This window comes from Amblyomma mixtum, chromosome 3, assembly GCF_055824585.1.
Source record: "Amblyomma mixtum isolate Tamu chromosome 3, ASM5582458v1, whole genome shotgun sequence".
Taxonomy (NCBI): Eukaryota; Metazoa; Arthropoda; class Arachnida; order Ixodida; family Ixodidae; genus Amblyomma; species Amblyomma mixtum.
Genome location: NC_143014.1, coordinates 14101243 through 14128895, shown reverse-complemented (window position 1 = coordinate 14128895; position 27653 = coordinate 14101243). Strand labels below are relative to the sequence as shown.

The 27653-nt window shown below is 45.5% G+C and overlaps 1 protein-coding gene and 2 pseudogenes across 8 annotated transcripts in view; 1 reads left to right on the top strand and 2 right to left on the bottom strand.

Moving 5' to 3' along the window:
- LOC149349277 (WD repeat-containing protein 11-like) overlaps positions 1-27653 on the top strand; it is a 222502-nt gene that overhangs the window by 158778 nt on the left and 36071 nt on the right. For all 8 annotated transcript variants that reach the window (XM_089578206.1, XM_089578208.1, XM_089578205.1 and 5 more), the window contains one exon: positions 2566-2737. In XM_089578206.1, coding sequence (XP_089434332.1) covers positions 2566-2737 — 172 coding nt within the window. The remainder of the gene's footprint in view (positions 1-2565; positions 2738-27653) is intronic.
- On the bottom strand, positions 11194-12426 carry LOC149349279 (uncharacterized; annotated as a pseudogene).
- On the bottom strand, positions 16818-17663 carry LOC149349278 (uncharacterized; annotated as a pseudogene).

Here is a 27653-nt window from a genome sequence, read left to right as displayed (position 1 = left end):
AAAGGGACACCCATCTTCATGTGCCTCAGTATAGCTTCCTCATCTGTCAGCTCCCAGCTGAACGTACCGCATGGGCAAAATTACCGTATAAACGTATGTAAGGGCCGCACCTGTGCATAAGCCACATCCTGTTTTCCCGAAGGAAATATTTTAAAAATAAGATCTGCGGAAATACTTAAAAAAAAAAAAAGATCCGTTAAGGGCCGCACCCGAAGGCGGGAATAGCCTTCTAAATGCACGCGCCGTGGCCTCCGTGATCAGCTCCGGCTGTGAGGAACAGTGCATGTGATCGCGGAGGCTGCACATGCGCACAGGAACTTCCAGGTGCTGCCCGCGGATGGCGCCCGAGGCCACGGCTCATCATCATTATCGCCAACTTTTTCCTGCACTAATCTCCGTCACCTCTGCAGTGAGCTCCTGCTGTTCATATCAGCATCAGCAGCATCAGTATCACAAGCTCCAGCTTTTTGTAGCTGTCAAAGGCACAGGAGTCCGGGAGTTATGGCAGTGTGTTAGTTCTCTGTAGTTGTGGCTTTCGTGTGCTGCCATCGAGCGTTGCAGTTTTAGCACAATAGGCAAGCACCTTAATAGCTACATGGCTGGGAGTTTGCTCTCGAACACGGCAAGCATGCGGTGGGCAGGAAATTCGACGTAGCCGAGAAGTGTATCCGACGATGGTGATACCAGAAGGATGCATTAAGGAACACAACCTACAAAAAGCGCGCTTTCTGAGGCAGGCCGTGGAAGTTTCCCGAACTGGAAGAAGAGCTGCTCTGCCATGTGATTGAAGTGCGGAACAACAGCTACACGTTAATAGCGGACATGCTACGCGACTTCTTGTGGGGTGAGCATGCACCAGAGCAGAGCACCAACTCGGAGGGAGTCTGAAGACTCCATGAGTGACGATTGAACGTAGAATAAATGCCGCTCATTCCCTGATTGGTGTGTTTTTACTTAAAAAAAAAGAAATTTTTGCATACATCGTGTGTATGGGATGCACCCTGAAAATTGGCCCTCGAATCTGGAAAAGAAAGTGCAGCCCTTACACACATTTATATGGTATGCGCACATGAAGCAATTCTTTCAGCCAACTTTTTTTTTTCGAATTGCCGGTTGCCAAGTTGGGCATGCGGCCCTTGCACGGGGGCGGCCCTTACGCGAGTGTATATGGTATTTGCACAGGCCTACTCATGTGTCACCACACTGGCCAAAACTGGAGCATTTGCTTTCGGCAACTTAAGCAATGATGGGGCCTTAGACCTAGGCTTGTGCAAATATTCAATGGTTTTGAATATTTTGTGGAATTGTAAAGTCTGTGATGTTTAATTCAATCCAAATGTTTCAGGTATTCTTCCCAAGTGAATAACATTTGTGGATGGAATGCTTGTTTTTGGTTCTTTGTGCGGAATGGAGTAGTGGTGCGTATACAAGCAGCAGCTGAGCGTCGCAATCAAGACCACTAGTGGTGGTCAAAAGTGGGGCAGCTTTCATGCTATCCACTCACATGTGGCTGGGTGGCCAGGCTGACGAAGCCCTCACCCACCAGAACTCCTTCCAGGCATCCTTCGGTAAAGGTGCATCTCCCGCTTACAAGCAAGCCCTTACAGTAGCAGCACAACAGTTCAGCAGGGAAATTAAGTTCAGAAACTCAGTGGGAAGGCGATTGATGTGAAAGCATAATTTACAACCAATAACTGGTTATGTGGACTTGTTGCATCGCATCGTATGATTGCCTGTGCTGTCCTTTTTTTGGCATGTTGAGACTTATAAGTCATGGTGGGGACAAGCTCCAACACAAGGCACTTAATACCCGCTGCTCAGCGGTACCTACCTTCTGAATAGGCCTCCTCTATACATTGGTCAGCTTCCTCAATTTTGAGTGGCCATTTTTGCATAATATGTCGACACAGCCGCAGTGAGGGCAACAAAACTTCAGTGCACTATTTTTTTTACATGGTGGCCCTTTCTTCCCAAAGGATTTCAAGTGCTAGCTTCGCAATTGTTCGAAGGAAATCAGCATTCGCTTTGAATTCACCTTAAACCAAAAAGCCACTGTTCGCACAAGCCTGCTTGGGCCAGTTGCAGAGAAATGTGGTTTTAGCAGATACTGTGCAAGCTTCTCTGCGTCATGGTTGTTGAACAACTTAAAAAAACATTAGAGGCAGGAAGACACACCACAAGCATTGTTTCATTGTAATTAAAAAAATATATGCAATCGGCGTGTCTCTCGGTGTTAAAAAAGTCGGCAATCATATGCAGCAGTTTTCTTTGGGCGAAAACCAGAGGGGACAAAAAGCGTGCTGTTGAAATTTGGCTGAACTAGCACAGTCTGCCTGGTGTATATGCCGATTGGCTGCAGCATCACTGCTGCATGCATCGCTTTTAGCGATCAGCAGATGGCGCACATTTTTTGGCTGGTGTGAAATTTTCTAAATGTCCATGTGCGAGAGCATTACTGGTGCTTTCAGTGCGCTAGCAGCTCTTCATTATCAACCTTTCTCTTTCCGCTGTTTGTCATGTGCAGATGCCACTACTCGTACAGTGAGTGAGTGTCTCCTTTTGCAGGTGCAACTTTTTATACAAGTGCGCTGTCCTCAGGACTTGCCTGGGATCACCGATGTTGACTGGGCCAAGTCCGACAAGCTGGTAGTGGCCACATCTGATGGCTGCATCCGCATCATGGACATGGAAATGAAAAGCTGCTCATCCCCTGTTCGCGACCACCTTCAGTCTGACCGTGAGCTTTCCTCGCTGTGCACCATCATGTAGATAGCCACTGGTGTCAGCTTTTGTGTTGATTGAAAAGGCGTTTTGTGAGCATTGTTCTGTCTAGCTTCGGTTATGGGAACCTGCGATGGAGTTTCCCTGCCTACCACTGGCGCCGCCTAGTGGTCATCGCCGCACTGTACGGTGCAGCTACCACAGTTAGAAGTGTTAGGAGAAGGTAAGTGACGCCAACCAAGTAAAATACAGGAAAAACATGATGTTTCGGGACCGGCTCGGCCCCTTCTTCACGGTGTTACTACGGGCGAGTGCAGCTTGGCTTTTTAAGCCCCTGCGTGGAGGACCTCCGGGTCAATGGCCGCAGCCCATGGACGTAGGATGAGGGGAGTGTCCCCAGGGAACGATTAACATTCTCTCGTCTTTGCTGAATGTGCCACGACTCGAGTAGAAGCCTCCTGCGTGGGTTAGCTTCCGTTTCCAATACAATGGTGCTGTCGAAGTCAATTGGGTGGTCACACCCTTCGCAGTGTTCGGCCACGGTGCTGCGTTGACGATTCATGTGACGGGCGTCTGCTTTGTGTTGGCTCATCCTTTCAGCGAAGTTCTTCGTTTCCCCTATGTACGACGCCGGGCAGACGAAACACGGAATTTCGTACACGACGCCCTGGGCCTGTTCTCTGGGTTGCCGGTTTTTTTGTGCGGGGGAGAAGGCGACCGATAGTGCTGGTCGGTTTGTGCGTTGCCAGCACCCCTTCTTTTCCGAGAATGCGAGCCAGCGTCTCGCTCACGCCTCTCACGTACGGGATGCAAACACGTTTTCGCTTCTGGCGCGCGCCTGAGGAAATAATAGATCGGATTTTGTTTTGCCTTTCTTGTTTCCTGATAATGCGCCGGATGAATGAGCTTGGGTAGCCGTTCTTTTGGAGGTCAGAAATGACTCGGTTCTTCTCCTTCGTTTTTTCTTCACGTGAGGAACATATGGAGTCGGCTCTCTTCAGTAATGATGTAACGACAGATGCTTTGTGCGGGATGGGATGGTTCGAATCGAAATGTAGGTACCGTCCTGTGTGGGTTGGCTTTCTGTGTACCACGGTGGAAGAATAAGCTAGGTGTCGGAACGGCGGCCGCTGTACGTGGAGCGACCGTGTCGCGCCACTCGTGCATGCTTTGGCCGCTCGCCGACAGATGGCGCGAGGGCAATTGGGGCCATCGGTAGCGCCGCTGGCACTTGTCACAGCACATTCGGGCGCTTGTTTTCCATGAGTCGTTTGCACGTTGCGTTCTTGACAGACATGCATACGTGAGTGCAATGGGGAAAAAGTGCTTCGTTCCACGCTGCACAATGGGTTACAAAAGCTGTACCGAGAAACTGTCTCTCTTTTCTGCTCCGAAAGATGAAGAACGCTTGAACCTGTGGCGTCGAGCTATACCAAGGAAGGATCGCGTCCTTCAAGCGAGTGACCACGTTTGCGAAAAGCACTTCGAGCCCCACTTTGTGTCGAAGACCTGGACAGCGGAATACGAAGGGCAAGTCTTGGTTAGTGCTCCACGAAAGGCATCACTAGCGAGCGATGCTGTCCCAACAAAGTTTCCCGACTGCCCTACTTACCTGTCGAAAACTCTGAAAACAAGAAAGCGGCCTGCGGAAAGACAACCATTGTTGCAATCGAAAAAACGAGGCATTTCGTCAGTTGACCGTAACCAGCAAGAGGCCGGCAGGAACGACAGTAATGCCGCTAACGGAAGCCCGCCCCAAGTGTCTGCAACTGCACTGGACCATGACATGGATTCGGCTGAAGTGTAAACGTGCGAGGAAATGCCTCAGTCTGATGGTCCCAGCTCGTCACTGGAATCTTCATGCAATCCGTTCGCAAGTCTGTTCACCGACCTGCCCCGGTCGTTTCTTCCGTCGAATACGTGGGGATACCATTTGCTTGATATGAGTGAAGTGAAAAGTGTGGTGTTCTCCGAGCTGCAGCGCGCCAAATATCCTCTCGGCTGTTTGCTATCAGATGCGTACCAGCCACTAGCAAGCCCTTCGCCTTCATTGGTAACTGTAAAATGTGTTGAAATTTATGAAAATATGCTGGCGAGAATAGCCATCATGGGTAGGCCAGTTTCCATGGCAGACCTTTGCTATGAAGGTACATTATCAACTGTGGATGACATTAAGGTCTTGTTAGAGCATGTTGATAAGATAAAGCTGTGCAGTGGTGGACCTAGCACTCTGGAGTACCCGCATGCTCAAACAAAATGTGCGTACATTGACAGCAGTCAGAAGTGGCGCCACAAGAGATGCTGTATAGTTCTTGACTCGACCGACTCGAATTCATCAGTATGTGACAAATGTTTGGGTCTTGCCAACGTCCTGCGAATGCACAAGAAAAGAACGGAGGAAAGAAAGCGCAGGCTTAGGCCTGCAGGTGTGCGTCTGTTGCCTTCACACCAAAGCAACTACTAAGTTGCAGCATTGCGTCGGGCAAATTATGCCCTCAAACGTTCAAAAAACCGTCTCCTGAACCGATTTAAGAAACTGTCGGCGGATCTTACTGAAGCTCGTAGCCAGATGCAGAAAATGACCGAAGAAGAACTGGACGAGAAGCTATGCAAAGCTGATCTCCCTGGCGCTCAACTGACAGTTGTAAAAGAGTGCGTAGCGGCAGCTAAGTTTGCAAACAAAAAAAACCGTCGCTACACGGAGGAGTGGCTTCTGACGTGTTTGCTGCTGCATATACGCAGTCCATCTGCTTATTCCTTTCTCCGAGATAATGATGTGCTCCCCCTCCCTTGTGTTACTACAGTGCGCAAGTACTTGAGTATGATAAGGGTTAAGTGCGGTTTTGACATGAGATTTTTTGCAGCTTTGAAGAAAAAGATGACCTCTAAGGACGAGTTCCAACGTCACGGCATACTTGTATTCGACGAAATGCGCGTTCGAAAGGAAATGCGAGTGCACTCGAAGTCGATGACCTACAGTGGCTTCACTGATTATGGGAATCCGTCAGAGACTCACGACGACCTCGCTGACCATGGACTTGTATTCACCTTTCGTTCATTTGGTGACAAGTACTCTCAGCCGATAGCAGTGTTTGCCAGCAAGGGTCCCACAAAGGGAGCTGTACTGGCACAGCTCGTTCTAAAAGCAATTTTTTTGCTTGAAGAAGCGGGTGCTTTTGTTGACGCTGTTGTTTGTGATGGTGCAAGTACGAACCGTGCAATGTGGAAGGAATTCGGAGTCGGCGGAGCTTTGCAGAGTACCAGGATTTACTTCTCGCATCCATGTGACGAAAAACGCAATGTATATGTTTTTTCGGATGCTCCTCATCTTATCAAATGTGTTCGGAACCGTTTACACGCACAGAAAGTGTTGTGGGTAAATGAGGGTCGTGTTCAGTGGGCACATTTTGACAGACTCTTTCTGGAAGATTCAAAACAGCAGGGGAACTTACGTGTTTGCCCTAAGTTGACTATGTCGCACATCAACCCTTCAAATACCGAGAAAATGAGGGTGAAGCTGGCCACTCAGTTGTTCAGCTTGAGTGTAGCGAAAGGCTTAGAATTCTACTCCAAGAGAGGCACAAAGGGACTAGAAAATGTTAAGGCAACCGTAGAGTTCACGCTAAGGCTTAACAATCTGTTTGATGCTCTGAACCGAAATCATCCAAAGGAGGGCATTACTGTTGGAAGCAGAGATCTAAGGGTCCTGGCATCATCGCTGCATTGGTTAAATAAATGGGAAAAAGACGTAGTATCAGGAAAAATATCAAGAGCAAGTTTCCTAACTGAGCAAACAGCTGAAGGCCTCCGTGTGACTATTTTGTCCACTTTGGAACTATCGAGGCACCTGCTAAAAGAGTGTGGTTTCAAATACGTCTTAACAGCGAAATTTAACCAAGACGTGTTGGAACGCTTCTTTGGCGTTATCCGACAGGCTGCTGGTCAAAATGACCACCCATCTATGCCAACATTTCTGCAACTCTACAACATGTTGTCAGTTTACAGTTTGATTAAGCCTCCAAAATTTGGAAATTGTGAAGCTGAAAAGCAGGAATCTGGTGCGCCTGTGATAACGCTGAAAGACCTAACACTTGCTTTTGACGACAGCGTGAAGACAGAAGGGCACCGTGAGCTACTGAAACAGAAGCTAGATGGCCTGGTTGCTTCTGAAGTGGAAGTTGACGATGTGTTCAACCACTTGCCTGAAGCACCAGCCACAGTAGACTGCATAATTTATTACCTAGCAGGTTTTATATGCCGCAAGTACTTGAAAGGCACAACTTGTACACAATGCCGTGACGGGTTATTAGAAGAAAGTGCCCTTCATCATCAGCCTGAAAGTAGCCTTGTTCTCTGCAAAACCAGGGGCGGCCTTTTACACCCAAAGCGAAGTCTCTTTCAATTGCTCCATGCTACTGAGATGGAATTTCAGAAGCACGCTGCTCTCATAAATGGCTATGAATTAACCATAGACAACATGCTTGATAAGTACAAGTTTCAATTCCCCTGTTCCGACCATAAAGAAGAAGTTATGGCTTCTGTGCTGCACAATTATGTAGCCATGAGAATGAGGCAGTTTTGCAAACAACAGAAAGCTGATGCGAAACGCAAGACACAGGAGCTGCGTAAGCTGTCCAAGCTTCAGTAGGCAAAAACTGAGTTTTACTTTTTGTAACTGTAATGACGGGAGTCATGAACGCATTCGGGCGCGCGAAATATGTATGTCTTTATTGTTTTTTTATCATGAATATTTGTTCAAAAAATGAGTTCATCGCCTATGCTCTGGTACATGCCAAATAAATGACAAGCCGTACAGCACCTTGGTGTTTTTACGCTTTTTTTATTGATATGACCTCTAACTCTGGTTTCTAAAATACACGTCTTTCGAGGGGCCGCATTAAGGAAATTCTTTTACATTTCTTGACGGGAGGAAATAAAATTATTTCATCATTTACATCACACTACGATATGCCTGCAAATACGTTGCCACCACTCGTTACGCTAGTTCTCGCGCTGACGTTTTAGCTTCCCATGATGTTAAGGTACGTGGGACAGGTGTCATAGCCACTAATATCTTACAGATTGCGGCGGTGGTGCGGACAGTGATAAAAAACTAAGGTGACACTTAAGCTACGCCGTTAAGGGTATGACGCGCTGTTTGGTTGACGCATAGCGTTTCACACAGACGGATGTTGTTTTCAAATTTTATATTTATTTTGTTATTTTATTTAGTCTTTAATTTCTTTATCAGCAAACATTGCCTTTCCATTCTGATCATTTTGACGCCTTTGAAGCCTCAATTTGTCATTTTTAAAATTTTTCATTTCTCTAATTAATCAATCAATTACAATGATTCCATTAACTCGTCATCGCCTGTCACACACCAATCAATCATCGATCACAAGAACTACAAATTACCATGACAGGATTTTTTTTACGCAGCCCCTGAATATTTTCGACACGCGGTGAATGAGCGCAAGCCCTGCAAAGCTCTCGTTATGCGCGTAATCTCGTGAAACATAAGCTTTAGTGATTGGAAACAAGTTTCAGAGTCAGCCTTATCTAATATGCGCGTTGCCTCCAAAATAGGAACATAATTCGTGCGTTTTATCAACGGTTTCCACGCCCTGATCGAATCCCGTCCAGCTCATACGCTTGAAAATAAAGGCCCCAGTCCCTGTGGCGCCATCTGCCGAGGGCGACGCGAGGCATGCACAACTTTTTCGCCGCTTGGACGACCTCGTCCAGCCACATAGCTTATTCTTCCACCGTGCTGTGTACCGAGAACCGCAGGCCTTTGTCGTGCCTTGTAAGTAGGACATCCAGAAAAGGCAGGCTGCCCTGCTGTTCATGTTCAACAGTAAATTGTATGGCCGGTTCAACTGAATTTAAATGACTCTGGAGGTTTTCTATCTCTGAGGTTTTCACCACACAAAAGCAGTCGTCTACATAACGGAGGAATAACTTTGGCTTGGGATTAAAGGAGGAGAGGGCCCGGCTTTCGACGTCTTCCATGATTAGGTTAGCCACTGTGACTGAAATCGATGTCCCCATAGCAGTTCCGGTTGTTTGCTTGAAAAATTCTCCGTTGTAGGTGAAAAAGATACTGCGCAGACAGATGTCGAGAAGGCGACATACCTCATCGACGTTGAGTGGAGTTCTCTCGTGAAGCGTTTGGTCGTTTTCGAGTGCGCGGCGAGCAACAGACACAGCAAGGGGAACCGGTACGCAGGTAAATAACGACACCACGTCAAACGAGACTAAGCTTTCGTCTTCCTCCACGGTAAGGTTCGAGACAAGTTGGACGAAATGCCGCGAATTCTGTACATGCGTGGGTGTTCTGCCGGCGAGCGGCGCCAGTACCTTGTGAAGGTAGTCCAAGAGACGTCGCAGAGGAGACAGGGTGAAGTCTACAATTGGCCGAAGGGGGACGCCCGGTTTGTGAATTTTAGGTAGCCCGTAAAAGCCTGGAGCTGAGCCGTTTCTGGAGATGAGGCGGAGGTAACGCCATTTGAAATCAGGGTGCCGCTTGAATATCTCTGCCAGGGTTTTGTTGAGTGTTGCCTGAGTGTTTGAAGTCGGATCCTTGCGAACCTTCTCGTACTCCCCACTGCTCAAAAGGGCTGACGCCTTCTCCTCGTAGTCGCGTCGGTCCATCACCACTGTAGAGTTGCCCTTGTCTGCCGGGAGGATGACGATGTCGGTGTCGTCCCCGAGACCGCGTAGGACTTTTTGTTCCAGTTGAGACAGATTGCTCGGAAATTTGGGGGGTACCTTGGCGATGACACCAATTGCTTTCGGGCGGACCTCTTCTTTGATGTGTGGCTCCAGGTGCTGGATCGCGTCCTCAACAGCCGCGACTAGTTTTGGGAGGGCGGGAACAGATGATATGTTGAACCCATGTCCTTTTGCGAGAACAGAGGATTCGGGTGGTGTTAAGAGACGGGAGGAGAGGTTCTTTACAAAGCCGGAGTTATGGGGGTCAGGCTGTTTCTTCTGCCGCTGCTGTAGGGCAAACAACTTCTTGTTTTGACACGCGCGATGTTTGTTGGCTGCAGTGGAGGCCGCTTCCATGGCAAAGGCGTCCACCCGCAGGAAGAGCTCAGGCATCCTGTGTTCTAGTTGGCGGCGGGCGAAGAACCGGTCCAGCTCCTTTTTGCGGAGAACGGAATGGCACTCGTGTATCTGCGCACTTAATAACTGCTGTTCCGTTTTGGACACCAGCCGTAGGCCTTCTGCGGTGGTTACAGGGCGCTTTAGGCGAAGGCTCACGGGTATAAGGGGGACCGAAAAACTCATCATCATACCATGGCATTTGCAAGTGCCGCATTGCAGAGGGCTACGATGAGAGTGTTTTGTACTTGTTTCCATCGTGGCCATGCGATAAAGAGCGGCTACAAAGGTTAATTCAGGCGGTTGAACGAGTACGGCAAATTTGCACGGCTCATTTGTTTGTTTCATTGTCATGCAAGCTTTATTTTGCTTAAGGGGGGACATCAGCCTTTGAGAAAAAATTTTTAAAATTGAAGTTATAGTCATGAAAATTTGTAGCTAGTACATATATTTCAGCATGCTGATCTCAAATATGAAATTCGTTTCTACAATTTTTTTTTTCTTTCAGTTGTATGTAGTTTTTTATGAAAGAGCTTCTGACAGGGTTTTAGGGAAAACTGCTGTATAGATGCTCATAATCTGTATGTTGCTAGATTCTACAAGGATCAAGGAGTGCAACAAGGGCAATAGCATGTTTCTAGCTCTTCTAGTTCAAAAGTTGTGATAATTCAAAGTTGTGGTTGAAGAACTGAAATTTTAGTTAAGATTAATTTTAGCAGATAACAAATTTGCGTTTACACCTGGCTACCATCTGAAACCCTTATTGCAATTCCACCTATTTAGCTACTAAACGACACAAAAGTTACCAAAATCTGATGAGCAGAAGCTGAGATAGGCTTGTCAGTAGTAGATTGCCATCTGACGAAAATAATCAAACTGAGAAAATTGCAAAAAACGAAATACAATGCTTTCAATGCTTTCTTTATGCACAGTTATGCAGAAAAAGTAGCATGCAGCTTCAGAATGCCCCAGGCGAGTAATGTTCATCAGTTTTTCTGTGATGATGTGCGGCAGAGATGAAGCAGGCTGAGGCTGCGCGCGTTCGCTCAAAGCTCAGCGAGAGTCCTTCTCCTGTGCCCTCTGGCTGGTTTGGTTTCACTCGAAGAATGCGTGACGCAGCCTCCTGTGTCCCAGAGTTAAATCGCATGACTGCCTCAGCAACAGTCGCTTCAAGGGATATCAGCGAAGCATGCTTCGTCTTGGGCACCAAGGACCAGATCACTGAATGCAGGGCTTCATTTGCGTTTGTCCTCGCTGGCATCTGCTGAGTAAGTCTTTGTGAGCAAGGCGCTTGTACACAAGTAGCAATGCTTGGCTGATGTAGTCGGGCAGGCTGTAGCGGTGGCTGCTCTACCCTTGCTATGGGAGCATTATGTTTGCACCATGAGTTGGGCTCTTGTCGGTCGACGGCACATGATAATATGTGGCCATTACTGCCTGATGCATTTGCTCGACATCGCCTGCATTGGATTTTAGTGCCCAACCATAGTAATTGCTGAGTTCAGTTATAAGGCCTGCGGTCAGTCGATCTTTACCACTCACGCTTTCACAATCCTCCGTTTTGTGCTTTTGCACAAGATTGCGCAAAGCACTGCTCATCCGCTTTTGTACATGATTCGTAGAATCTTCTTTTTCAACTGGTATAAAACCATATAGATTTTCTTCCTGTACCGCACGAAAATACTTGCTGTCTCCATCGCAGAGCATTGTGGTGTAGCCATGCTGCCCGAGCGATCGTAGGAAGAGCATCAGAGCTTCAACCACCTCCATCTGCCCCGATTCTGAGTTTGTATTCTTTTGGCATACATGCTGGGCCTTCCATGCGTTGTACTGGGGGTCCTCCTGTTTAGTTGCATTTTTGCAGCCAAGGCAGTAGTTGCACAGCACTACATAGTTTAATACGTAACCTGAAGAAAGCTCTATGACAGAACCCACGCCAATGTGGGACTGGTGCCTTCTCGTCATCCATGTTCCATCAAAACAGGCTGCGATATTTCCGGCCTTACTGAAATTGAGTTCTCTGTAAAGTTCTTTCACTGAGGAAGCATAATCAGTCAGCACACTTTCAGCAGATAGCATCGCGATGGGCTTCAACTTGGATTCGAGGTGTGCTCGATAGGTATTGTTGTGAAGGCCCCTATGGGAGATTCCCACGGTTGAAAAAAAGTCATTCAGTTAGCGCAGCCCGGGCAGCAAAAATGTTTACCTGGAAGGGATTGCACTTCGCGCTCCCAGGTAGACGCTGGGAACTCCACTTGTGCATGACATCGGTGCAAAAAGAACACTGCAAGCACAACTGTACAGCAACACCGTATTCGCGAGTGCTTTTCTCGAAGCTGTCGGTTGATTGCTGATGCCTCTCAGTGCGAAGAGTCGGGAGCTTGCGCTCGGTCGCAGATATAGATGATGGCTTCAGGCGTCAGCTTGTTCTTGTAGCCGCTCGAAGTCTTGGGGTGTTGACGCGCGTTCGTTGATGGTGCCCACTGCATAATTGGCTGTGGAGGCGCCCGTCGCAACACTTTCAACTGTCTCGCTTCGATCACCTGCTTTGAGAGCGCCCGGACGACCTTCCACTGCATACTTTTGCTTCATTTTGAAAACCTATCACTCGCCAAGAAATTGAAGAACAACACAGTAAAAAACAAATGACGTTTCGGGACCCCTACGGACCCCTTGTTCACATATGAAAACAAAATCAATCAATCAATCAATTTTATTTCCTTAAAGACCCCTTTTCAGGGGCATTACATAAGGGGTGGGTACAACGTTTGGTGCGACAAAGTAATCATGCGTTATGATGATGACAAAAAGGTGTTAGCTCTGCGTGCGAAGTTCGCGGGACAGGTTATTGTTGCAATGTCAGCGGGAAGGCCATTCCAGTCCGCGGCGGTGCGTGAAAAAAATGAAGCTGCGAAGGTGACTGTGCGTGCACGTGGACGGCTGATCTGGAGTTGATGGAGAGTGCGGTGAGATATGCGTGCCGGAGGGACCATGTAGGGTGCAGTTCGTAGATGGCTGTAAAAGAACTTGTGAAATAATAAAAGACTGGCTGTGCGGCGGCGCACCTCGAGTGGCTGTATGCCTGAAAGCGATTTCAGATATGTAACACTCGTGCTGTAATGATATGAAGAATGAATAAATCTGACTGCGCGGTTTTGCAAAATTTCTAATGCGTTGGTTAGATAAGCTTGATGTGGATGCCAAATGGGTGATGCGTATTCTAATTTCGATTTCACAAGTGTTTCGTAAGCTAATAACCTAACATGCATGGGCGCATCGTGTAGATGACGTTTTAGAAAACCAAGGGATTTGTTAGCTGAAGAAATGATGTTAGTTATATGCGTTTTCCAGGAGAGGTCAGCGCACAAAGTTACGCCTAAATATTTGTATGATTCTACTGGCAGCACGGGAACGGAGTCTATGTGATAGAAGGGCACGAGCGGGTTACGGCGGCGATGAAAAGAGAGTACGTTGCATTTGTGAGGGTTAAGCTCCATTAGCCAAATTTTACACCAATCCCGAATCTTGTTAAGGTTGTTTTGGAGAGATAATTGATCAGAATTGTTATTAACTGCTTCATAAATAACACAATCGTCAGCAAACATGCGAATTTTACAAGACACATGCGAGGGCAAATCATTTATGTATATTAAAAACAAAAGGGGACCTAGTACGGAACCTTGAGGGACGCCAGATGTTATAGGAAGGAAGCTGGAAGTGTGTTCATTTACAAAGACGGACTGAGTGCGGTTAGTTAGGAATTCTTTAATCCATGCAACAACATTAGGATCGATATTAAGGTTAGATAACTTGTACAACAGGCGTTGTACAGATAACTTGTACAACGGATCGGCCGTGTTTATAAGAGTGAAGGTCACTGTAATGAGCATGCGTATGCTGCAGGCATGGGCCCACGTGTCCGATTAAGTGTGTGCGAAGTTGATTGGATGTGGAATGACTCTAGGAGTAGACGGGATGATAATGATTTCTTGGTGGATATGATACTGGCTGCGCCCCAGGCAATAATGGGACCAGTGCTTTTATGGTGATCTGCCAAGGCGTTTTCCATGGTGCGCCCCTTGGCAGCGTCATTTTTATGCTCCCTGAGCCATCTTCTGTAATCTCCAATTTCATTTCATTTCATTTTATTACCTTAAAGACCCCTCGAGGGGTATTACATAAGGGGTGGGAGGAGCAGAAAAGGTAAAAGACAATGCAATTTGTGATCATGTACAAAAAATGTTTAGATTACTAGCAAAAGTTGAAGGACAGGTGATGTCGACGATATGCTGGGGAAGGCCGTTCCAATCTTTAGCTGCACGTGGGAAGAAGGAGGCTGAAAAAGTAACAGTTCGGGCACATGGGCGAAAAACTTAAAGTGTGTGGCTAGTGCGGTGAGAAATGTATGATGCTGGCGTGATGTAAGGGGCGTGGTACAGTGATAGCGTGGCTATGCAACGACGAACGGAAAGAGGCAATAGTGCTGATTTAGTTTTTAGGGCTGAAACACTGACGTCGTAGGAGTAAGAAGAATGGATGAACCTTGTTGCGCGGTTTTGAACGGCTTCTGGATCGTTTACGAGGTTAATATGATGCGGGTCCCATACGGCGGATGCATATTCAAGTTTAGGTCTAATGAGTGACTTGTAGGTGAGCAATTTCACGTGATGTGAGGTGAGGCGAAGGTGACGTTTAAGAAATCCCAGAGTTTTGTTAGCAGATGATGTCACGTTAGCAACATGTGCATTCCATGTTAGGTCATTAGATAATGTGACGCCTAAGTATTTGAAAGATGATACAGATTCTACGGACTCGTTAGCGATTTTGTATTGGAAGGCATGACTCTTTTTGTGACGGGTAATGGAAAGAAGCTTGCATTTGCTAGGGTTGAGGGTCATAACCCAATCTGCGCACCACTGTTCAGTTTGGTTAAGGTCCTGCTGGAGGGCTTCTTGATCAGTTATGTTTGTTACTTGGCGGTAAATTACACAGTCGTCAGCGAACATTCGAATTTGGCGGGATACATACTGTGGGAGATTGTTAATATATATTAAAAACAATAGGGGTGCAAGAACGGAGCCTTGTGGGACACCGGATGTTACAGGGAGAGGGTTGGGAGACTGGTTATTTGCAATGACTGACTGAAAGCGATTTGTTAAGGAGGCCTTGATCCAGTTTAGCACGTTAGGATGTAGGTTTAGAATAGAAAGCTTTTGTATTAATCGTTGATGTGGAACTTTATCAAATGCTTTAGCGAAATCCAGAAAGATAGCGTCAACTTGAAGGTTAGCGTCCAGGTCAGCATGTAAGTCGTTGAGGAACATGGCTAGTTGTGTTTCGCATGAATACCCCTTGCGGAAACCGTGCTGGGATGGATGGAAGAAATTGTTAGTGTCTAAGAAGTCCATTACCTGAGAGTATATGACATGTTCCATGATCTTGCAGGGGACGCTGGTTAGAGAAATAGGACGGTAGTTCAGAGGGGAATTTTTGTCACCTGATTTGTAGAGTGGAACGACCTTCCCAACTTTCCAGTTTTCCGGAATGAGACCTGTAGAGAGTGATTGCGAAAGCAATAATTCAAGATATACTGCACTAATACATTTTGTGTTTTTTAGTAGTTTAGTGTTTATCTCGTCGATGCCGGCTGACAAGGAAAGTTTCATTTTCTCAATTAAAGATGAGATGCCTATTGAAAAAAAAGTTATTGCGTCCAACTGACGAGAACGCCGTATTGAAGATGTTAGCGCATTCTGTGTCGGAGGCTTGAATACCGGATGCGTGAGTGAGAGTGATTGAGTGTGATGGTGCGGGATTGATGATGCGCCAAAATTTTTTGGGGTTATCACATAGCATGCGCGGTAGGTCGCTGTTAAAAAATGAGTGTTTAGCGTTGGTGACGGAAGTCAAGTATTCTTTTTTGGCTGAAAAGTATTTTTCCCACGCTTCGGAATTGCTTTTAAATTTGGCAGTGCGAAAAAGCCGCTTCTTTTTATCTCAAGTCTTTTTAGTGTCTTAGAAAACCAGGTTTTAGAGTGATTTTCACGAAAAGTTATTCTAGGGATATATTTTTGTGTTAGTTCATGAAGTTTATCTTTAAATATTAGCCAATTCTCGTTGACAGATCTCTGGTTAAAACCGGCTTCAAAGAGTGGGAAAAAAATGCTCAGTTCATGATTAATGGCATTGTAGTTACCCTTGTCATACAGGGTGATTGTTTTCTTTTGTGTTTCATGGCGCTCGGTGTGGAAGGAAAAATCTGCTTGAATGACTTTATGGTCGCTAATGGGCTCTAAGTATGTAATGCATGACAAACTGTCAGGATGAGAGCTTAGTATTAAGTCTAAAATGTTGCTCGAATCGCCTGCGATGCGTGTTGGGCTGGTTACTAGTTGGTAAAGATTAAAGTTCAAACAAACATCTAGAAAATCCCTTGATTCTGCACCGATTGGATGTGAATGAGAACGGTTGAGCCAGTTTATTCCTGGATAATTAAAATCACCAAACAGAAGAATATGCGCGTTCAGATAAGATGTCATGAGCTGGTTTAGCATATTGTTGAGTTCACGAGAAAAGTTTGGGCTAGCATGCGGAGGCCTATAACACATGCCGATTATGACTGAATGCGGTGAAGTACGGCACAAAAGCCGCAGTATCTCTAAGTTGGATGGGAGACGGATGGGTGAACAAGATAATTCCGGTTCAGCAGCAATCAGTACGCCACCCCCTCGAGAATCTGTGCGGTCCTTTCGATAAACTGAAAAATTTGGCAAATCGGCAATAACTTCAGCATCAGTGATATCATTAGTAAGCCAGGTTTCAGTTAATAACAGCATACTGCTGTTAGATAATGTGACTAAGCTAGACACGTGTTCTCGTTTCGGCATAAGACTGCGAATATTAGTGTAGGTTACAGAGAACGAAAGATGATTACTTGGTAAAGTACGGGGACGGGTATTGATTACATTTGGGGGAGGTAACCGCTATGGTATCTCTTTAACCATCTGTGATGAGATATCGTACATGTAACGCTTAGTACCAATGTGCAATGTCTTGTAGCGAAGTGAAAATTTAACTTTTTTTGATTTGGCGAATGCTACAAGGTGGCAACGCGCGGTTTGGACAGAACGAGAGAGGTCTTCGCCGATGCTGTAGGATGTATTCTTTAGTTTCCGGGCATTTTTTTAGTTTAGTTTTGTAGGACGTGAATTTGGTTATTATTGGGCGGCAGCGGTCGTCAGAGTGGCGTCCAAGGCGATGTGCGCGTTCTATTTCTTTAGGGTCGATTGATATGTTAAGGCGATCCTGGCAGTGACGAATGATTATTTCTTCAGCCTCAGCTGAAGAAATGTTTCGGTCGCATTAGTGTCTGCAAGGCCATAAAATATTAGATTATTCCGCCGCGATCGATTTTCGGCGTCGTCTAGGCGTGTTTCTAGTGCAGAGACTAAGCAGGCTGTCTGGGTGGCGTTAGTTCGGACAGTATCAAGGTCTGTTTGTAAGGTTTTTAGGGTTTGGTAGTGGTTCTCGAGATCAGTCATTCTTTCGCTCAGATTGGAGATGGTTTGGTTTGTCGTTAGTAGTTGGTTTTTTAGTTCACCCACATCGGCGATGAGTTGAGATTAACTGGCTGAAATTTTTTGCAGCTCGGCAAGAATGGTGACAGAATCAGGACCGGGGTTAGTTTCAATATCACCGGATAACAACAACAGAAGGGAGCGGGCAAAATCGGCAACGATAGCTCTCAGACACTGTGGGCTTGGTAGCTGCACTAAGAAGTAGTTACTAGTTTTCTTTGCGAAAAGGCTGCATTGTTCACCAACCTGCATTGTCAGGAAGAGCGGATTAGTGGTCTTTGCCATGGGACAGCCACCAAGCCCAGTGTCGTTGACGGATGCTGCGGTTTTATACTTGAAGATGATGATGTCGACTGTGATGGGGCGATCCAGGAGGCAGCGAGGGTTGGGCAGATCCGTGGCGGCGTGTCGACGGCAGCGGTGACGTTGACGTAGCCAGCCTCAAATCCGCCGCAGCCAAGATTAATCGCAGGTAGGGATGACGAACCCGACTGCGCAGTTGTCAGGCCAGGCAGAAATGTGACGATGATCGTGACAAGCACCTGCATTGTCAGGAAGAGCAGATTAGTGGTCTTTGCCATGGCACAGCCACCAAGCCCGCCGATGTAGGCTGCGTCGCAATCCTGGCAAGGAATCTTGTATACAACCCCGGGGTATCTAGTGCTTTCTAACTTGTGTTTCACAGGAGTTCTACAGGGAGATGTTTGGAACTGTCAATTTCGGTCACTTGCGCCAACCTTGCCTTGGAAACCATCTGAACTCCATCCATCCAGTTTACTATGGAAGAGGAGAGTTCCGGTCGCATTGCCTTTCTCGATGTTTTGGTACAGCGCACATCGAACGGCCTCGTGACGTCGGTCTACCGGAAAGCCACACATACAGGCCAATACCTGAACTTTGCCTCTGGGCATCCGGTTGGACACAAGCGCTCTGTGGCATCAAAGAAGAAAAAAGGATAAAAGAAGAACTCTCTAGAAACGGCTACCCAAGGCAAATTCTAAACTCGCAGCAAAGCCGATGTTCAAATCCACCCATGGCACCGAAGAAAGAGCGGAAGCGAGCCGTTATTCCCTACACGGTTGGTGTGAGCGAAACACTGGCAAGAATCTTCAGCGATTACGATATTCAAATCTGTCACGTGCCTACAAACAAGCTCAGACAGCAACTTGTGCGACTGAAACACAAGTTAGAAAGCACTAGATACCCCGGGGTTGTATACAAGATTCCTTGCCAGGATTGCGACGCAGCCTACATCGGCGAAATTGGAGATTACAGAAGACGGCTCAGGGAGCATAAAAATGACGCTGCCAAGGGGCGCACCGAGGAAAACGCCTTGGCAGATCACCATAAAAGCACCGGTCCCATTATTGCCTGGGACGCAGCCAGTATCATATCCACCGAGAAATCATTATCATCCCGCCTACTCCTAGAGTCATTCCACATCCAATCAACTCCGCACACACTTAATCGGACACGTGGGCCCATACCTGCAGCATACGCATGCATACTCGGCTCAGTTCAGTTGAATCCAAATTGTCAAGCTTCGATTCCTGTCGGGATGACATATCCTCATTGACAGTTACTACCGACGCCCTAAAACAAGAAAATGAAGCATTGAAAGCCAGATTGAATGCTCTTGAGGATAGATCCCGGAGGGACAATCTGGTGTTTTTCGGTATTCCAGATGTGGCAGGTGAAACATGGAAGGAATCCGAAGATAAAATTAGGAATGTGCTTCTTCAGGAATCGTTGTTAGATACTGCTACCAGTGATATCTCCCGAGCACATCGGATTGGTATAGCTAAGCCAGATAAAACTAGGCCAATTGTTGTTAAATTTACAAACTATAAATCAAAGGAGAAAGTGCTTAGCTTTAAATCAAAGTTGAAAGAGTCCGACGTTGTAGTCTCTGAAGACTTCTGCCCAGCCACTTTACACGCTAGGAAAAAACTAATCGAATTTGCTAAGCAAACCACGCCAGGAAAATTGTTTAAGCTTCGCTACAACAAGCTTCTCTTAAACAACAAATGTTACGTGTACTGTCCAGTCACCAGTAGTGTCAGAGAACAAAGTAGCACACATGCTTCGGCTGCACAGATTGCAAACTCTCGTACTGATTCTACTGATTCTATTGATTCTTCATAGCTAACAGATAAATCGCACAAACGACCACAAGGGCCTAATAACGTCACTGTCCTTTTCACGAACATACGCAGTGCGATTAGAAATCGCTATGAACTGTCCTCCGCTACTGACACTACTTGCGCTGATATCGTTATCTTAACAGAAACGTGGCTAAGTGATTCCGTTCGAAACGAAGAAATCTTTTGCACTAAAAAACGCTTTTCGGTATTTCGCTGTGATCGTTCTTTTCGGCGAGGGGGTGGGGTACTGATTGCTGTTTCTGAAGACTTGAAATGCTTGCCGTTCGATGTTGCCACTCCGCTCGAATTCACTTGTGTTCAAATCACAGTTGGTCTTCAAAAGCTAGTATTTTGTGCTTGTTATCGACCGCCGTTGAGTCCTTCCGGGTTTTGCGAAGATCTTCACGACACCCTAAACATTATTACCACTACATTTCCCAATCTTCCTATTCTTTTATTTGGCGATTTTAACTTTCCTGATATTAACTGGACATGCACCACGTTTAGCCCAAGAGCCAGTACTTCAGAATCATCAAATTTTATATCGGTCTGCTCCGACTTTTGTTTAACACAGGTAATTACTCAGCCAACAAGACTGACAGATTCCACATCCAATACATTGGACCTATTGCTAACAAATGCGCCACATTTAGTTTCCAACATTAATTACTTGCCAGGAATAAGTGACCATTCTCTACTTGCAGTCGAATTGAACTTACCGTCATTCAAAATGCGAAGTAAAAAGAAAGTTATATACAATTACGGCAAGGCTAATTTCTCAGCTATAAATGAGGCCCTTGAGCATTTTCTCGACAGTTTTCTAACAAACTTCGATCAACGTTCAGTCGACATTAATTGGTGTTTGTTTAGGGATAAACTGCATGAACTTATAGATTTACACATCCCACAGATAAACATCACAACGAACCTTCATTCTCCGTGGTATAACCGGCAATTAAAACATATCGATAATAGGAAGAGACGAATCTTTAGGAAAGCGAAGTCCTCCGGTAAACCGGAGCTTTGGTCGAAGCTAAAAGAAATTAGCAAAAGCTACAAAATAACATTGAAGGAAACGAAAGAGAACTTTTTTAATGTGATATTGCCTTCACTGTTGACTAGCAATCCCAAAAAATTCTGGAGCATCATAAATAAGCAAGACCAATCAGACATTTCACTTCACGACTCCCAATCAAATCCTGTTCCAGGTACTAATTGTGCTAATATTCTAAATGAAACTTTTGGTAAAGCCTTTTCATGCACTTCTAATGCAACGTTCTCTGATTATGAATATCACATTGAATTTCCAATGGATCTGATAAGGTTTGATTCTTTTGGTATCATTAATATCATTGACAACCTAAAACTGAGTTCATCTTGTGGCCCTGACAATATTAACACTAAAATATTGAAGAACACTAAAGTTTACACCGCTATCATATTATCTAAAATATTCGAACAGTCGATTGAGCTCGGCAGATTACCAGAAGACTGGAAGATAGCTAAGGTGGTTCCACTCCACAAATCTGGTGACAAGCACTCATCAGCTAACTACCGCCCAATATCGTTAACCAGCATTTGCTGCAAAATCATGGAGCATGTCATATATTCTCACTTCGTAAAGTTTCTTGAAAACAACTCATTTTTCACCCCTATGCAACATGGCTTTCGTAAATTTTTTTCTTGCGAAACACAGCTTCTCACTTTAACTAATGACATTCAATGTTTTCTTGACCGCGGTTGTGAAGTCGACTGTATCTTTCTAGATTTTTGTAAAGCATTCGACAAAGTATCCCATAGCTTGCTTCTTTATAAACTCAGCAAACTGAATATTGACCCTAACGTACTAGCGTGGATTAAATCCCTTCTAACGAACCGATCACAATTCGTGCACGCTAACAATCACAACTCTTCGTTAATTGCAGTAACATCTGGTGTGCCGCAGGGATCGGTGCTCGGTCCTTTACTTTTTCTTGTTTATATTAACGATCTACCTTCCAACCTTTTCTGTTCTATGAAACTTTTTGCTGATGACTGTGCTGTTTACCATGTGATTAAGAATTCTAACGACGTTGAATTGCTACAAACTGACCTGGACGCAGTCTCTATCTGGTGCTCTAAATGGCGAATGACCCTTAATGAAACTAAATGCAAAGTGATGCGCTTCTCACGTCGTAAAATGGCTAATACTCCAGTCTATTCTATTAACAATACATCTTTAGCACCAGTTACATCGTTTAAATATCTTGGTGTGTATCTAACCCCAAACCTCACTTGGAATGATCATGTCAGCCACATTGTCGCCAACGCTAATCGCATGCTGGGATACATAAAAAGAAATTTTTCTCTCGCTTCTTCTTCTGTCAAACTAACACTCTATAAATCTTTGGTGCGTTCTAAGGTAGAATATGCTTCTTCAATTTGGGACCTGCAAACTATATCATTGATAACAGCTCTTGAAGCTGTACAAAATCGAGCAGCCCGTTTTATTTTTTCAGACTATAATCGTTCACATAGCGTGACACTCATGAAAAATGCATTGTCATTACCACCCCTTGAGACGCGCAGAAAAGTGTCACGACTGAGCCTTTTCTTTAAAATTTTTCACACGAATGAATACCTAAAAAGAGCACTGTTCACTCCACCTACATACATTTCATCACGCGTTGATCATCCGCAGAAGGTCGGCATCCCACTCTGCCGCACTACTGCTTGCTTGGCATCTTTCATTCCCAGGACGTCATCGGAGTGGAACCACCTACCTGCAGCCTTACTTACTACTAACAACATTGAAGAATTTAAAAAACGGTTGCGGGATCATTTTGTCGTAGATTAGATAAAATGGTCATTTTATTTATTTTCACGTTGCTATCCTGTACACAGCGATTTCGCCAATTTTGAACATGCATTTTCGTTATTTTTGCCGCTTACTGTTGCTAACTGTGTTGTCATTGCTTTGTATTATAGCTTGTGTTATGAGTATTTCTAAATGACCTTATGCCTTAACACTACTTTGTATACTTTTGTTTCTCAAACCTAAAGTTTTTTCGCGTTTCATACTTTTTTGCAATATTGTTTACTTGTATTCTCTTAACATCGAAATCTTGTGTAATGATGCTGCTAAATACGCGCGTTAGCTATTGTTTTAAATAACCCGTTGTGTATATATTCTGTACGTATTTGTAAACTGCTCACTGCCTTCTCTAATGCCCTCCAAGGGCCATGAAGGAACCTGAAATAAAATAAAATAAAATTACAGTGACCTTCACTCTTATAAACACGGCCGATCCGTTTTTCGTTTTCATATGTGAACAAGGGGTCCGTAGGGGTCCCGAAACGTCATTTGTTTTTTACTGTGTAGTTCTTCAATTTCTTGGCGAGTGTTAGGTTTTTCAAAATGATGTCATAACCTTGCCAGACGAGTTTTATTTATTTATTTGAACATACTGCTAGCCTCACATTTGAGGCCGTCGCAGGAGTGGGACATCACATACACTAAAATAACACAGGTCAAGTAAGTGTAAACACAAAGGCGATCGTAGTCCAACAAGGCAATATGCAATATACAAAAGGTAAAAGAAAATAGCAAAACAGGAGCAAGTAGCATATTTGAGGACTTCAGCACGGTAAAGAAAAAAAACTAAACAAGAAAAGAAAAAAAACAGAGTAACAAAAATGCAGACAAGTTTTTAGGGAGCAAGTTTTTTCGTCGAACTCTGGACTATACTCTTGCTAGCTAGACGGCTTTTTACGCCTTTTACCGAACTTGGCGCACTGCGGAACTTATGGTATAGTCGAGACGTAAGAGAATTTTAGCTGAGTGGGTTTGTGCACTTGCTCCACTCAGCGAGGTAGTGGGAGCGCTACTGCGCATGCGAGAACACTCAGGCGAGAGCGGAGCGGCTTCTTGGCTCCGCTCCTGTGCGAGCCAAGCAGAGCCTGGAGCAGTGCGACGAGCGGGCCTTGCGCAAAGCCTTCTGGGCTCGCGCTAGCCGAACCAAACATAAATATTCAACATGGCAGCCACCAGCACTCCTTCTATGACCACAGGAGGGGGCCTTGCAGGACACTTTTCAGCATGGTGAACAGGTTGCAGGCGGTATCGGATAATTTGCGAACGCAACTCTATCACGATCGACGCTCGCATGCATAGAGGATGAATACACACGCTAGACAACACTATGCATGCGTACACATGCTCGCTGCGAGGGATGGCTTGCGTAGTCTTGACTTGGCTCTCACAGTAGCAGACTCTTCAATTTTTCGTAACACGAAAACTTCACTCCACAGCACCGCTGTTACCAATAAGCATACAGCAAACGTAAACAGCTATTATTTATTTTTTCATTCACACATAAATCAGAGAGGCTAACTTATAACCATTTTCTGGCAAGTCCAGTTACCACCACTAGGAGGCGCAGCGAGGTGTCTCCCTTGAGCGGACGGGGAAGACTGTGAGGAGACGTAGCGCTAAAATTCTACTCTTGCGCGGGACTCCGCTAGAACTCTCTATAGTTTGCTTTAGAAATCAGGCTGATACTTTCCCAAAATGCCGTCTTGCCTGTTGGCTGTGCGGATCCAAACTATGGCGTGGACCAATGAGCGGCGCCGGTTCCGACACGTGGCGGGCAATGACCAATGGCACAGCAAGGTTTCATATTTCTTTTTTTTTTCTTTTTTGTGGCTAACAAAGTAACGCTGCGCGTGCAGCTCCGATGGAAAGAGGCCCTTTCAAGCGAGATTAAGGTGGCGGCTTTCCGGCGCGTCTTTTGAAAATGGTGCACGGCGCAAAATGAGCATTTTTGAGGTACTTTCGCGAGATTTTCGGTCAGAATACTCCCGTTGTTTAGCCTTTTTTTAAAAACTAAGTATTTCTCCACTTTGAAACTTCACCCACATATAGAGAATAACCTCACGGTCACGAATAATAGAAAATTGAAAAACTGATTTTTTAGCGATTTTTTGGTCGCAAAGACCCGTGTTCCCCCTTAATGCAGTGCGGCTTTGCCAGGCATGCCACATGTAAGGTAACACGTTTACTGACTGTGCAGTCCTGATAGCAAACCGCGTAAGCCAGTGGCCGACACCCGAAATAGCAAGTATTTTATTGGGAATGCAAAGCGACGTAGTGTGCCACCTGGAATATGTTGGCAGTTTTCCCTGCATTATACCACTGTTAGGCTCCTACAGTAGTTGAGAGGCATAAGTAAGTCGTACACTCTAAAAACAATTCACTAGGCAGGCGTTGCTTGCTGTATACAGCAACTAAAATCCATATTGCTTCAACAACACTGAGATCACTTTTGTTTTTGAATTGCTTCAGTCCTGGTACTTGCTTCCATATGCTGCTTTCGTGCAGTATTTGTTTCAGGATACATGTTAATATAATATAAATACATGTTAATACATGTCACATGTTAATCCTCAGTGATTACATAACTTTATTCGTTTTATATCGAACCCAAACAATTTTTCTGTGTTTAAATGGGCTGCTGTAGGCTGTGCTTCACAATGACGCTTAGATTTAATAAAGCAGATATACCATTAACGGCTTCACTGTCGTTCTTTTTTTTTTTTCGTCCAACATGTTCTGTGCGGTGATTTTTGACCGTAGCAGGTGCATTAAAGGGCCAGAGGAAGGCATGTTAAAGTCTTACCAGCCACAAATTTCGCATAGTGCTGCACATGATGCGCATCAACTTTTTTTTTTTCTAGTTTTCTCTGAATCACTATTCCACTGTAAGACACTGTATTGAATAACTTCCAGTGTTGAATGATTTTTGGCTCCTGAAACAGCACATTGTCAGCCTGACTAGTCAGCTACAGGTGGTCACTGTGTCGTAAAGACGTCTGCGTCTTTTCGGTGTGGCTTACTGCTGTCCTGTCTCATGGCATCTTAGTGGCATTGTGCTTGCAGTGCCCTCAAAACAAGCCTTGCAGGTGCATGATACCTATGATGCACCTGCGGAAGTCACGCGTGCTGTTAATCTCAAAAGCATGAAGAGTGGGAACCTCGATAAAATCCATTTGCAGTGGCATTCGTACAGTCATAAGCTAGTACATATCAAGGACAGACACTTGTTACACGCCCAGGTATGTTTCCGTTGGTTAAGGTACTGGGATAGGGCGAGAGAAGTAGACAGACAGACCGCTGTCGTTCACCCTGTTCCAGCCGCGCTGTGCCTTTATCTAATGAACCTGTACTGACTAGCTCAAGAAAGTACCCTTTTGCAATATATTTCCATTGGTTTACCATCACACACTGCATGCATTGTGAATTGCGACGCTCAAAATGCAATCAAGGTGTACAGGTTTTAGCCTCATTAAGATACAGCCGTAGGTTTTCATAAGCGGAAAAAACAACTGTTGAACAAGTTTACTGTGCGTGTAGTGCGCGCAAGTCCACTTGAATGTTGACCCGTGCATTGGCTTGAAGCTTGCTTGCTTGAGAGCATTTCCTCACCGGCGGCCGCATAATTTTCTTTGCAAATGCTTCTGCTATTCTCAGGCAATCCGGACCGAAAAACAAACACTAAACAGGTGTTTTACTTCGAAACCCATAGTGCAGCGAAAGCACAGCCAGTATCAACGTTGGCAGGCAATTGTAGCAATCAAGTTGTTTTGCAAAACTAATTTTGCAAAGCTCTTGCTCTTTGGAACAGTACAGCTGAGACAGGGAGTTTACGAACTCAACAGTAGAAAGCAGATGAGCCAGTGACCATGGTAGCCACGCTTCAGTGGCTTGTCTGCTCTATCCTACCATGTAATTATACTCTTTCTAAAACCAGATGGCACTGGGTGTCCGATTTAGGTGTGCCCCCTGGGAAGCACAGGTTCCCAATAGGGTGTTAATGAAAGAGATGCACCATGAAAACAGCAGACATGCATTTTTCTGATTGTGCGTCTTTGTGCCCTTTTGGGAAGCCTTTATCTCAGCTCAGCAGATGTCCCACAAACTGTGTCAGCAATGCACTGCAACCATCGTACTTGTGAAAATGAAAATATAAAATACCAGGGGCACCACGGTGACTATGTAGTACAGTAAAAGCTCGTTAATTCGAACTTCACGGGACCGGGAAAAAAGTTCGAATTATCCGATCGAATTATCGAATGGCCGTGAAAACGAACCATTTGCATTAGGGTATATGTATTGTATTTACTCGCCTAACGAACCCACTCGCATAATGAACCCACCCACTCCCGATTTCTGCTGAAGAATTAGAAAAAAAAAAAAAAGTGTCAGTCGTTAACGCTTCCCTCTGTTTCGCACCGTCACGGTCCACAGTGCATTTCTTGGCGGCGCGCCAAGATGCTGCGCAGCGATAACATCATGGTGCGTTTACTTGACGTTAGCTCTAGCAACGAGGGAAGCCGAACTTGGCAGAGTGCCAACGCTTGTCCGGTTGTGCAAGACTAGTTTTCAGTATGTTCACCTTATCGTGCCATGGGCAATTGGGCCGTCTACTGCCACTCAGTCACTGGAATGCGTGATAGCAGTAAACTCCTTTTGCAGCGAACGATGCTAAAAGCCGGCGGCTGACCATGTGCTTCCGTTGGCGACTGATGGGTGGGAGGATGGACGACACTCGCAAAGAAAAAAAAAGTTTTTCGCACGTAATTTGTAGCGCCCGCCCGAAGTCATAGCCTTTCATGGGCATTGGTTGGGGCCACGCCGACAGTACTTATCCGTACTTCCGAATTAACACGGCTCGAATGAACGAGTATTTAGTCGCGAGTTTCGGAGGTTGCGTGGAAAAGAGGGTAGGCAGCCGCCTCCGCGGCCACCAACCCCTACCCTCCGGCACCGCCGGCCATCGCACCGATGATGGCGCCATTTAGGCTTTATACCCACTCTTCCACGGTTTTATCTGGTTCCATCTTCTGTGCCCGTTTAGGACGTGCACAGCATCTAACTATGCGGAGGTTCTTCTTTTTTTTTTTTTTTGCCATGTGCTGTGTGCCAAGCCGCCCAGACGCGGCGGCGCGTAGTTCGAGTTATCTGTAGCGGAACTGACTCGCTTTCGAATCAACGGGCTTTTTTATACACAGATCTCTATAGAGCTTGGCCGGACCAAGTAGTGTAGTTCGAATTATCCGA